The sequence below is a fragment of the Carcharodon carcharias genome, chromosome 14 (genome assembly GCF_017639515.1).
Source record: "Carcharodon carcharias isolate sCarCar2 chromosome 14, sCarCar2.pri, whole genome shotgun sequence".
In the NCBI taxonomy this organism is placed as follows: Eukaryota; Metazoa; Chordata; class Chondrichthyes; order Lamniformes; family Lamnidae; genus Carcharodon; species Carcharodon carcharias.
In genome coordinates, this window is record NC_054480.1 from 123,519,857 (window position 1) to 123,530,985 (window position 11,129).

The 11,129-nt window shown below is 48.7% G+C and overlaps 1 protein-coding gene across 1 annotated transcript; it reads left to right on the top strand.

Moving 5' to 3' along the window:
• Positions 1-5,534: 5,534 nt before the first annotated feature.
• On the top strand, positions 5,535-10,897 carry LOC121287408 (ubiquitin-60S ribosomal protein L40). Its single transcript, XM_041205257.1, has 5 exons — positions 5,535-5,632; positions 6,448-6,555; positions 7,471-7,557; positions 7,737-7,839; positions 10,733-10,897. Exons 1-5 carry the CDS (start codon positions 5,548-5,550, stop codon positions 10,824-10,826), a joined length of 477 nt encoding a protein of 158 aa, XP_041061191.1. The 5' UTR covers positions 5,535-5,547; the 3' UTR covers positions 10,827-10,897.
• Positions 10,898-11,129: the final 232 nt, after the last annotated feature.

Below are 11,129 nucleotides of genomic sequence, written 5' to 3' on the forward strand. Positions count from 1 at the left end.
ATCTACAAGGCACAAGTCAGGAATATGATGGAATACGCTCCACTTGTCTGGACGAGTGCAGCTCCAAAACACTTAAGAAGCTTGACACCATCCCAGACAAAGCAGCCTGCTTGATTGGCACCACATCCACAAACATTCACTCCCTCACCACCAATACATATTGGCAGCAGAGTGTACCACCTACAAGGTGCACTGCTGCGCCTTTACCAAGGAGTCACTCACCATCCTGACCTGGAAGTATATTGCCGTTCCTTCACAGTCACTGGGTCAATATCCTGGAACTCCCTCCCTAACAGCACTGCGGGTGAACCTTCATCACATGGATTGCATGGAAGGCTCACCACCATCTTCTCAAGGGAAGGTGGTGGCATTGTGGTTTTGTCACTGAACTGGTAATCCAGAGACCCAGGGTAATGCTTTGGAGACCTGGGTTTGAATCCCAGTGGGTTTGAATCCCACCACGGCAAATGGTGGAATTTGAATTCAGTAAAATCTGGAATTAAAAGTCTAATGATGATCATGAAACCATTGCTGATTGTGTTAAAATCCATCTGGTTCACTGATGTCTTTTAGGGAAGGACATCTGCCATCCAACCTGGTCTGGCCTACATATGACTCCAGACCCACAGCAATGTGGTTGGCTCTCAAATGGCAATTAGGGATGGGAAATAAATGCTGGCCTAGCCATGAATGAATAAAAAAAAGTTGTGGAACAAAGATGTGAATGCTGCTCAGGCACTATAAACACAGCTGACTTCTCCAAAAGGACAACAGAGATTTCACATGGTGCATCCATCAACTGGAAAGATGAATCATCCTCTAGGACCTCAACCTTCACAGCTCACTCAGTGTTGTGAGGGATTCTTCCTCATCACTTTCTAGGAGGAGTCAATTCAGTTCCAGTAGCTCTTCATGGTGATGGTCATTGTAGGCCAGAGTGCCTTCTGTATCCACCACTTCTGGCCTTACTTCATGAAGGACTGAGGGATTCAGAACTTCAATCTCTGCCAGGAGCCTAGTGAATGGTGTCACTGTGAAAGAAAGGAACTCGCTGCTGAGTATATAAACATCCTCAGCTTCCGAAGGCCGAAGTTCTAAATAAAAGGTCGAAGATTGTTGCATGAAAGACATTGAGTTGTTCAAAGCTGGGTGTCAGCTGGTTTCTGTAGGGTACCTAGAGGTATGTCAACATCACCAGTCAGTAAGGATGTACCTTGATTGTGGACAACGCAGAGAGAATAAACAATCTATTGCCCTTTGTAGTGAAGATGAACAATAATCCTGCCTTTAATTGGAAGGACTCTGCCACCTGGGCCTTGTAATTTGATGACTGATGGATAAAGAGTCATTGGCTGAAGGGTCATTGGTCGAGATCATCTGCTAGTATGTTAACAGCAACTCCAGTATCAATTTTAAAGGTGGTATTGAAGCCTTGAACTTGGTTTGTAACTGACCAATAGTCTGAACTAAGATTATCAACTTGCCCAAGGAACTCTGTAAATTCATCTTTGTCTTAGTTTCCCATTTCTTGGATGGAGTGAGTTTTATAAATTTTTTTGGTCTTCTGAGGAACAAAGTGACCTTGGCGCGTGTGTCCATAGATCTCTGAAGGCGGAGGGCATGTTAGTGGGGTGGTGAAAAAGGCATATGGGATACTTGCCCTTATCAATCGAGGCATAGATTACAAAAGTAGGGAGGTCATGTTGGAGTTGTATAGAACCTTGGTGAGGCCACAGTTGGAGTACTGTGTGCAGTTCTGGTCACCACATTATAGGGAGGATGTGATTGCACTGGAGGGGGTGCAGAGAAGATTCACCAGGATGTTGCCTGGGATGAAACATTTAAGTTAGGAAGAGAGGTTGGATAGACTTGGGTTGTTACTATGTAAAATAAAGAGCTCATGGTGTAAGGAGTAACTTATTAGCATGGATAGAGGATTGGTTAGCTAACAGGAAACAGAGAGTAGGCATAAGTGGGTCATTTTCGGGTTGGCAAGATGTGACAAGAGAAGTGCCACAGGGATTAATGCTGGGGCCTCAACTATTTACAATGAATATTAATGACTTGGATGAAGGGACCAAATGTATGGTTGATAAATTTGCTGATGACAGAAAGATAAGTAGGAAAGTAAGTTGGGATAAAGACAGATTAAGTGAGTGGGCAAAAATTTGGCAGATGGAGTAAATATGTCCACTTTAGCAGGAGGAATAGAAAAGCAGCAAATTGTTTAAAGGGAGGGAGATTGCAGAACTCTGAGGTACAGAGGGATCTGGGTGTCCTGATACATGAATCAGGAAAAGTTAGTATGCAGATACAGCAAGTGATTAGCAAGGCAAATGGAATGTTGGTATTTATTGCAAGGGAAATGGAATATACAAGTAGGGAAGTTTTACTCCAGCTGTACAGGATATTGGTGAGACCACACCTAGAGTACAGTGTATAGTTTTGGTCTCCTTCTTTGAAAAAGGATATAATTGTGTTAGAAGCAGTTCAGAGAAGGTTCACTTGCCTGATGCCTGGTATAAAAAACAAAATACTGGATGCTGGAAACCTGAAATAAAAACAGAAAATGCTGGAAAAACTCAGCAGGTCCGGCAGCATCAATGGAGAGAGAAAAAGAATTAACCTTTTGAGTCCGTATGACTCTTCAGAGCTAAAGATTGTATACCTGGGATGGAGGGTTATCTTATGAGGAAAGTTTGGACAGGTTGTGCCTGTATCCATTGGAGTTCAGAAGGTTGAGAGCTGATCTTATTGAGACATATCAGATCCTGAGGGGACTTGACAGGGTGGATGCTGGAAGGATGTTTCCCCTTGTGGTGAGACTAGAACTAGGGACACAGTTTAAAAATGAGGTGTTTCCCATTTAAGACGGAGAGGAGAAGAATCTTTTTCTCTCAGAGGGTTGTTAGTCTGTGGAACTCTCTTCCCCAGAGAGCGATGGAGGCAGGGTCATTGAATATTTTTAAGGCAGGGGTAGATAGATTCTTCACTAACAAGGGAGTCAAAGGTGTGGGTGCAAAGCAGAGTTAAGAGTTAATGCTACAATCGGATCAGCCATAATCTTATAGAATAGCGAAGCAGACATGTGGGGCCGAATGGCCTACTCCTGCTCCTACTTCGTATGTTACGTCTGTAGGACAAATCCAACCCGGCCAATTACCACCCCATCAGTCTATCTTGATCATCAGTAAATTAATGAAAGGGGTCATCAACTGTGCTATCAAGCGGCACTTGCTTAGCAATAACCTGCTCACTAATGCCCAGTTTGGGTTCCAGGGCCAGGGCCACTCAGCTCTTAACCTCATTACAGCCTTGGTCCAAACATGGACAAAAGAGCTGAACTCCCAAGGTGAGGTGATTGTGACTGCCCTTGACATCACATTTGACTGAGTGTGGCATCAAGGAGCCCTAGCATAAGGCCATAAGACGTAGAAGCAAAAGTTGTCCATTCGGACCATCGAGTCTGCTCCACCAATGAGATCATGGCTGATCTGATAATCCTCAACTCCACTTTCCTGCCTTTCCCCCATAACCCTTGATTCCCTTAGTGATTAAAAATGTCTATCTCAGCCTTGAATATACATAACGACCAAACGTCTACAGCCCTCTGTGGTAAAGAATTCCACAGATTAACAACCCTCTGAGAGAAGAAATTCCTCCTCAACTCTGTTTTAAATGGGCACCCCCTCACTCTGAGATTATGCCCTCTGACTCTCTATCAAGGGGAAACAGCCTCTCAGCATCTACCCTGTGAAGCCCCCTAAGAATCTTATATGTTTCAATAAGGTCGCCTCTCATTCTTCTAAACTCCAATGAGTACAAACCCAACCTACTCAACCTCTCCTCATAAAAAAATCCCTCCATACCCAGGATCAACCTAATGAACTTTATCTGGACTGCCTCCAATGCCAGTAAATCTTTCCTTAGATAAGGGGACCAAAATTGTTCACAGTATTCTAAGTGTGGTCTAACTAGTGCCTTGTATAGTTTAGCAAGACTTCCCTATTTTTATACTTCATTCTCTTTGAAATAAAGGCCAACATCCATTTGCCTTCCCTATTACCTGAACTTGTACGCTAGCTTTTTGGATTCATGCTCGAGGACCCCCAAATCCCTCTGTGCTGCAGCTTTCTGCAGTCTTTCTCCATTTAAATAATATTCAGCTCCTCTATTCTTCCTCCCAGTGCATAACCTCACACTTTCCCACATTATATTATATTCCATCTGCCAAGTTTTTGCCCACTCACTTAACCTAAGTTCCTCTGTAGACTCCTTGTGTCATCCTCATCACCTGCTTCCCCAGCTATTTTTGTGTCATCCAAGTTCATTAAAATATGTTGTAAATAACTGAGGTTCCCACATAGGTAAAAAGAATAAATAAAAGCAGATTCCTGAACCACCTTATCACTTGCCTGGCCTTCAATGATCTGGGAATATGTACCCACACCCCCCCCTCCCCCCCCCACCCACAACACCCTCCCCCCCACGACACCCCCTCCCCCCCACCCAAAACACACCCCCCCAACACACCCCCCCACCCCACCCACGACACTCCCTCCCCACCCCACCCACGACACCCCCTCCTAACCCCACCCACGACACCCCCTCCCCCCCCACCCACGACACCCTCTCCCCCCCCACCCACGACACCCCCTCCCCCCCACCCACGACACCCTCTCCCCCCCCACCCACGACACCCTCTCCCCCCCCACCCACGACACCCCCTCCCCCCCACCCACGACACCCTCTCCCCCCCCACCCACGACACCCTCTCCCCCCCCACCCACGACACCCTCTCCCCCCCCACCCACGACACCCCCTCCCCACCCCACCCACAACACCCCCTCCCCACCCCACCCACAACACCCCCTCCCCCCCCACCCACGACACCCTCTCCCCCCCCACCCACGACACCCTCTCCCCCCCCACCCACGACACCCCCTCCCCACCCCACCCACGACACCCCCTCCCCACCCCACCCACGACACCCTCTCCCCCCCCACCCACGACACCCCCTCCCCACCCCACCCACAACACCCCCTCCCCACCCCACCCACAACACCCCCTCCCCCCGCCCCCCAACCCCATGTCCCTCTGCTCTTACACCTCCTCTAATTAATCAATTACACGGCCTCTCCATGTTGTTTTTTTAATTAATTCATGGGGCGGGGGCATCGCTGGTTGAGCCAGAGCTTAATCCCCATCCCTAACTGCCCCTGACAAGACGCTGCTGAGCTGCCTTCATCAACCTGCAGACCTCGCAGGGGCGGGGACGCGGGGCGCGTGCCCGTGGGGGCGGAGGGACAATTCCGGGCGCGTGCCCGCGGGGGCGGAGGGACACTCGGGGCACGTGCCCGCGGGGCCGGCGGGGAGTGGGGTGGGACCTGGGGCGCGTGCCCACCGTAGCGGAGGGACACTCGGGTCGCGTGCCCGCGGGGGCGGGTTATTAATAATTTTCTCCTCGCATCATGAGAGCTATGAGTTTATAAATATTCCAAGTCTGAAAGATGGCCGCCAAAGAGGGCGTGGCCTGCCAGTACGGAAATGACGCAACAATACCGCGTGCAGCCCTTATATTTCCGGTTCCGACAAATCGCCATTTTCCTTTTCGATTTCGGCGGTGGAGGCGGTGAGGGAGCGAGAGAGAGGGGTCCGATGGGGGTGGCGGTTATAGAGGGAGGTCCGGGGTGGGGGGTTATGGAGCGAGGCCCGGTGGGGGGGGGGCGGGGGGGGGCGGGGGTTATGGAGTGAGGCCTGGTGGGGTGGGGTATTAGAGAGCGGCCCTACCTGATGGGGGGCGGTATTAGAGAGCGGCCCTACCTGGTGGGGGGGGGGGTTATTAAGCGGCCCTACCTGGTGGGGGGGGGGTTATTAAGCGGCCCTACCTGGTGGGGGGGGGGGTTATTAAGCGGCCCTACCTGGTGGGGGGGGGGGGTTATTAAGGGGCCCTACCTGGTGGGGGGGGGGGGGTTATTAAGGGGCCCTACCTGGTGGGGGGGGGGGTATTAGCGGCCCTACCTGGTGGGGGGGGGGGGGTATTAGAGAGCGGCCCTACCTGGTGGGGTTGAGGGGGTTATGGAGAGAGGCCCGGTGGTGTGGTTATAAAGAGAGGCCGGGGTGGGGGGGCGGCAGGGTATAGAGAGGCCCAGTGGGGTGGGGGGTTTTTTAGAGAGCGGCCCTACCGGGTGGGGGGGGATTATAGAGAGAGGACCGGTTGGTGGAGGGGGGGTGGGGGTGGGTCGGGCTGTAGAGAGAGGCCCGGTGGGGGGAGGGGTTAGTGAAGAGAGGCCTTGTGGGGAAAGAGGGAGAGCCTGGGGGTGGGGGTTCTGGGCTGTATCGGCATGTGACCAGGCCCGGTCATTGGGATCGTGCTGTGATGATTTTAAGGGTATCTTTTGGCCATTTGAGATTCTTATTCAAACTCTTCGATTTTTTTTTTTCCAGACAAGATGCAGATTTTTGTGAAAACTCTGACTGGGAAAACCATCACCCTCGAGGTGGAACCGAGCGACACCATCGAGAATGTGAAAGCAAAAATCCAGGACAAGGAGGGTGAGGAGGCAGGGTGTTTGTGGGAGAATGTGTGTTAGTGTGTGTGCGGGTGGGCAAGGAGAGCTGTTAGTGTGTGTTTGTGGGGGGGGAGCAAAGAGGAAGTTAGTGTGTGGGGGGACCGGGGGCAAGGAGGACGTTAGTGTGTGGGGGGACCCGAGGGCAAGGAGGACGTTAGTGTGTGGGGGGGGCCGAGGGCAAGGAGGGCGTTAGTGTGTTGGAGGGGGCCGAGGGCAAGGAGGGCGTTAGTGTGGGGGGGGGGCCGAGGGCAAGGAGGGCGTTAGTGTGTGGGGGGGGCCGAGGGCAGGGAGGACGTTAGTGTGGGGGGGGCCGAGGGCAAGGAGGACGTTAGTGCGAGGGGACCGAGGGGTGTGAGGGGGATCAGCATGGGGGTAGTGGGGAATGTTGCGATCAGTTGGTAGGGGCGAGAATGAGGGGGATCAGCATAGGAGCAATGGGGCAGTGGTAAAGGAGTTAAAAGGGTTAAATTAAGGACAGATTGTATAAACTGCTTGTGTTCCTTTGAGTTTAGGAGTTTGAGGTGTGATTTAATTCATCATTTTAAGGACCTGAAAGTGTGCAGTAATGTAGCTTGAAGAACATCATCGCCTCAGGGAAGCCCAGAGCCAGAGCCAGACTGTTCTGGAGAGATTCCAGAAAAAGACCTGTTCCATCCACAAGCCTATTAATATCCCAAAAGGCTGCCAATACATTTGGAGACATTTGGACTCTAAAGACTTTTCTCATTGTGGAATATGAAATTGAGGTGAAGGTCAAACATGATCTAAATTAAATGGTCTCCTGTTCCTAACCTGGGGCTTTTGGAGGTGGAGAATTTGTCAGTGACCAATGGGTTTATTGTTGGGGGATGCCGAGGAGTCCCTTGTGTTTGCCTGCTGACGCTGTGTTTTGGTGCAGGGATTCCCCCGGATCAGCAGCGCTTGATCTTTGCTGGGAAGCAGTTGGAAGATGGCCGCACCCTGTCTGACTACAACATCCAGAAAGGTCAGTTCACTGGGAATGCTCACTGTCTATCTAGTTAGATTGAGATCTGGTGTTGGGGTGGGGTTTCTGGGTGTTTGTGGGGCATGGTAAGAGTGGGGTGGGTTTATTGCCCTCAGTGGAGGGGGTTGTTCACTTTGCTTTTTCATTGGATCTTCTGGAATGTTTTAATTTCCATTCAGAGTCGACTCTACATTTGGTGCTGCGCCTGAGGGGTGGTGCCCTGGACCCCTCCCTCCGAATCCTCGCTCAGAAATACAACTGTGACAAGATGATCTGCCGCAAGTAAGCAATGGGATAGGAGAGACAATCTCGACATGGAGTATGTGGGGTCATGTGTGCTGAGGTGGGGGCCACTTCTGTGCTTGGATTGAGGTGGTTTGACTGAAGTAGGTGATGTTGCCACATATGGGTATAGCAAGAGGAGGCCATTCAGCCCCTCAAACTTGTTCTACCTTCAGTTAGATCATTGGTGATCTGTATCTCAACCCTATATACATGCTCTTGCTCCAGATCACTTCCAGATTCCCACTCCCCTTTGTGTGAGGAAGTGCTTCCTGACATCAACTTTGAACAACTTGGCTTGAATGTTAAGGTTCTTTTTCTTTCATGTGATGTTGGTGGTGCTGGCTGGGCCAGCATTGGTTGCCCATCCCTAATTGCTCCTGAACTGAGTGGCTTGCTAGGCCATTTCAGAGGGCAGTTAAGAGTCAATCTCATTGTTGTGGATCTGGAGTCACATGTAGGTCAGACCAAGTAAGAATAGCAAATTTCTTTCCCTAAAGGGCATTAGTGTAGCAGATGAGTTTTTACAACAATTGATAGTCTTGTGTTCACCATTACTGAGATTTATTAATTGAATTTAAATTCCATCAGCTGCTGTGGTGGGATTTGAACCAATGCCCCCAAAGCATTAGCCTGGGCCTCTGGGTTACAAATCCAGTGATATTACCATTACCCCAATGTCTCCCCCTATTCAATGTCAGAACCCATTATTCTGGAACCTGTAGACCTTATGAAACATTTTAATCATAAATAATTCAGATATTCTCTCAATCTTCAACAGATCCTCTTAATTTAACCCTTTTAGCCCTGGGACTATTCTAGTGCTGCACCCCCCTCTTAAGCTAATATCTCTCCCTGAGGAGTAGTGTGCAGAACCGAACCCTGTTACTCCAGATAGGACTGCTCAGGGCTTTAACATAGCTGGCCAAGACTTGGAATCCTTTGTATTCCAGCCCCTTGTAATAAAAGCTAGCATTCTATTAGGGTTTTCATTGCTTTATACTAGTCCATTTTTCTGTTGAATCCCTATAGCTCTAGGGCTTCTTCATTGTTGTGGGCTTCTCACCATTTAAGAAATACCCGGACTTTTGTTCCTTGGATGACCTCATAGCTCTAGGGCTTCTTCATTGTTGTGGGCTTCTCACCATTTAAGAAATACCCGGACTTTTGTTCCTTGGATGACCTCACTTTCCCCGCATGAATTCTACTAGCCACAATTTTGATCTCACTTCATCAATGTCTCTTTGCAACTTTATGCTCCCATTTACCCAGCTTACTGTGACACTTAATGATACAGACTGGAATCAAAAACACTTTCTAAACTTGTGGTGACTTCAAGTGGGAGGGAATAGTCGATACTGAAGGGAATTCAGCGAGGGTTCACCAGACTGATTCCTGGGGTGGCAGGATTGTCATGAGGAGGCCCGTATTTAGTGGAGTTTAGAAGAATGAGGGGATCTCATTGAAATGTATGAAATTCTGACAGGACTGGTTGCAGGGATGATGTTTCCTCTGGCTTGCAGGGTGAGGTCTAGAACAAGGGTCACAGGATACAGGGTAGGCCATTTAGGACTGAGATGAGAAGAAACCTCTTCACTCTGAGGGTGGTGAACCTGTGGAATTCTCTACCACAAAAATATGGATACCAGGTCACTGAATATATTTGAGGAAGTAAATTTCTGGACTCCAATGGCATCAAGGGGTATGGGGAGAGCGTGGGATTATGGCATTGAGATAAAGGATCCACTGCCATGAATGGTGGGGCAGACTTGATGGGCTAAATGACCTACTCCTCCTGTTTTTTATGTTTGTCTGCAACAAATTACAGGAAGAGATAATAAACTTGCAGAACGGAAAAATAATTGGGCAGATGAAGTTTTAACATGCATGCGAGCGAATACATTTTGGTAAGAATAGGGAGGTCGCTTATTACTTGAAGGTGCAAGTCCCAGTAGGGTAAAGGAACAAAGCGACCTCAGAGTACAAATACATCAGTCACTGAAAGTTACTCCACAAGTTACAAGGCCAAAAAAACCAAACCAAAGCCCTAGGTTTTATTTCTAGAGGGATAGAATTAGGAATTGGGGAAGTTATGTTGAACCTTTATTCAACTTACTGGTTACTATACTTAGAATACTGTGTGCAGTTCTGGTCACCATATTATAAAAATGATAGAGACACTGGAGAGGGTGCAGAGAGATTTACAAGGATGATACCAGAAATGTGGGTATACAGATCAGGAAAGGATTGACAGACTGGGCCTTTCCTCTCTTGGAAATAAAAGGCTGAAGGGTGACCTAATAGAGATTTTTATAATTCTGAAATGTTTTGATCGAATGGATACAGAGAAGTTTCCTATTGTGGGGAAGAGCAGAACTAGAGACCATCAATATAAGATAGTCATCAAGAAAACCAATAGAGAATCCAGAAGAAACCAGAGTGGTGAGGATGTGGAACTCGCTACCACAGGGAGTGGTTAAAGCGAATAGAATAGATGCATTTAAGGGGAAGCTGGACAAGAGTATGATGGAAAAGGGAATAGAGGGTTGTGATAGATTTAACTGAGGAAAGATGGGAGGAGCCTTGAGTGGAGCATAAACCCAGCAGGGACTCTGAAATGGGGCCTGAAGAACGATCATACAGACTCAAAAAAATTCAACTCTCTCTCTGCACAGATGCTGTCAGACCTGCTGAGTTTTTCCAGCATTTTCAGTTTTTGTTCCAGCAGGGACTGGTTGGGCTGAATGGCCTGTTTGTATCACATATCGTGTGTAATCCTAACTCAGTACATGTAAGCTTGGATGTGCAGTTCTTTCTCTGCAGTCCTAGGGTTTGTAGGGGTGTGATGCTTTTTCTTGTGATGACTTTTAACTGTATGTCTGCCTGCCCACAGATGCTACGCCCGTCTGCATCCTCGTGCATCAAACTGTCGTAAAACCAAGTGTGGCCACACGAACAATCTGCGCCCCAAGAAGAAGCTGAAGTAAATATCGGAGGCATTTACTGCCCTCGGTAAACTTGTGTTTGTGCTAACTTTCCAATAAAAGCGCACATTGTATCACTTGTTATTTGCTGCATACCTTCAGGTGCATCAGCTACTGATGATCAAATCATAGGTGTTGCTGTGGGGGTGGGGGGGGGGGGGCGTGGGTGTGAGGGGAGAGGGAGGAGTGGGATTTTTGGGGGAAGATGTGGGGAACTTTGGGCTATAATCTGAGCATTGTGGATCTGATCTTTGCCGTTAAATATGCTTTCAGTAGTGGAAACTGAAGCTAATTAGGAAACATTCT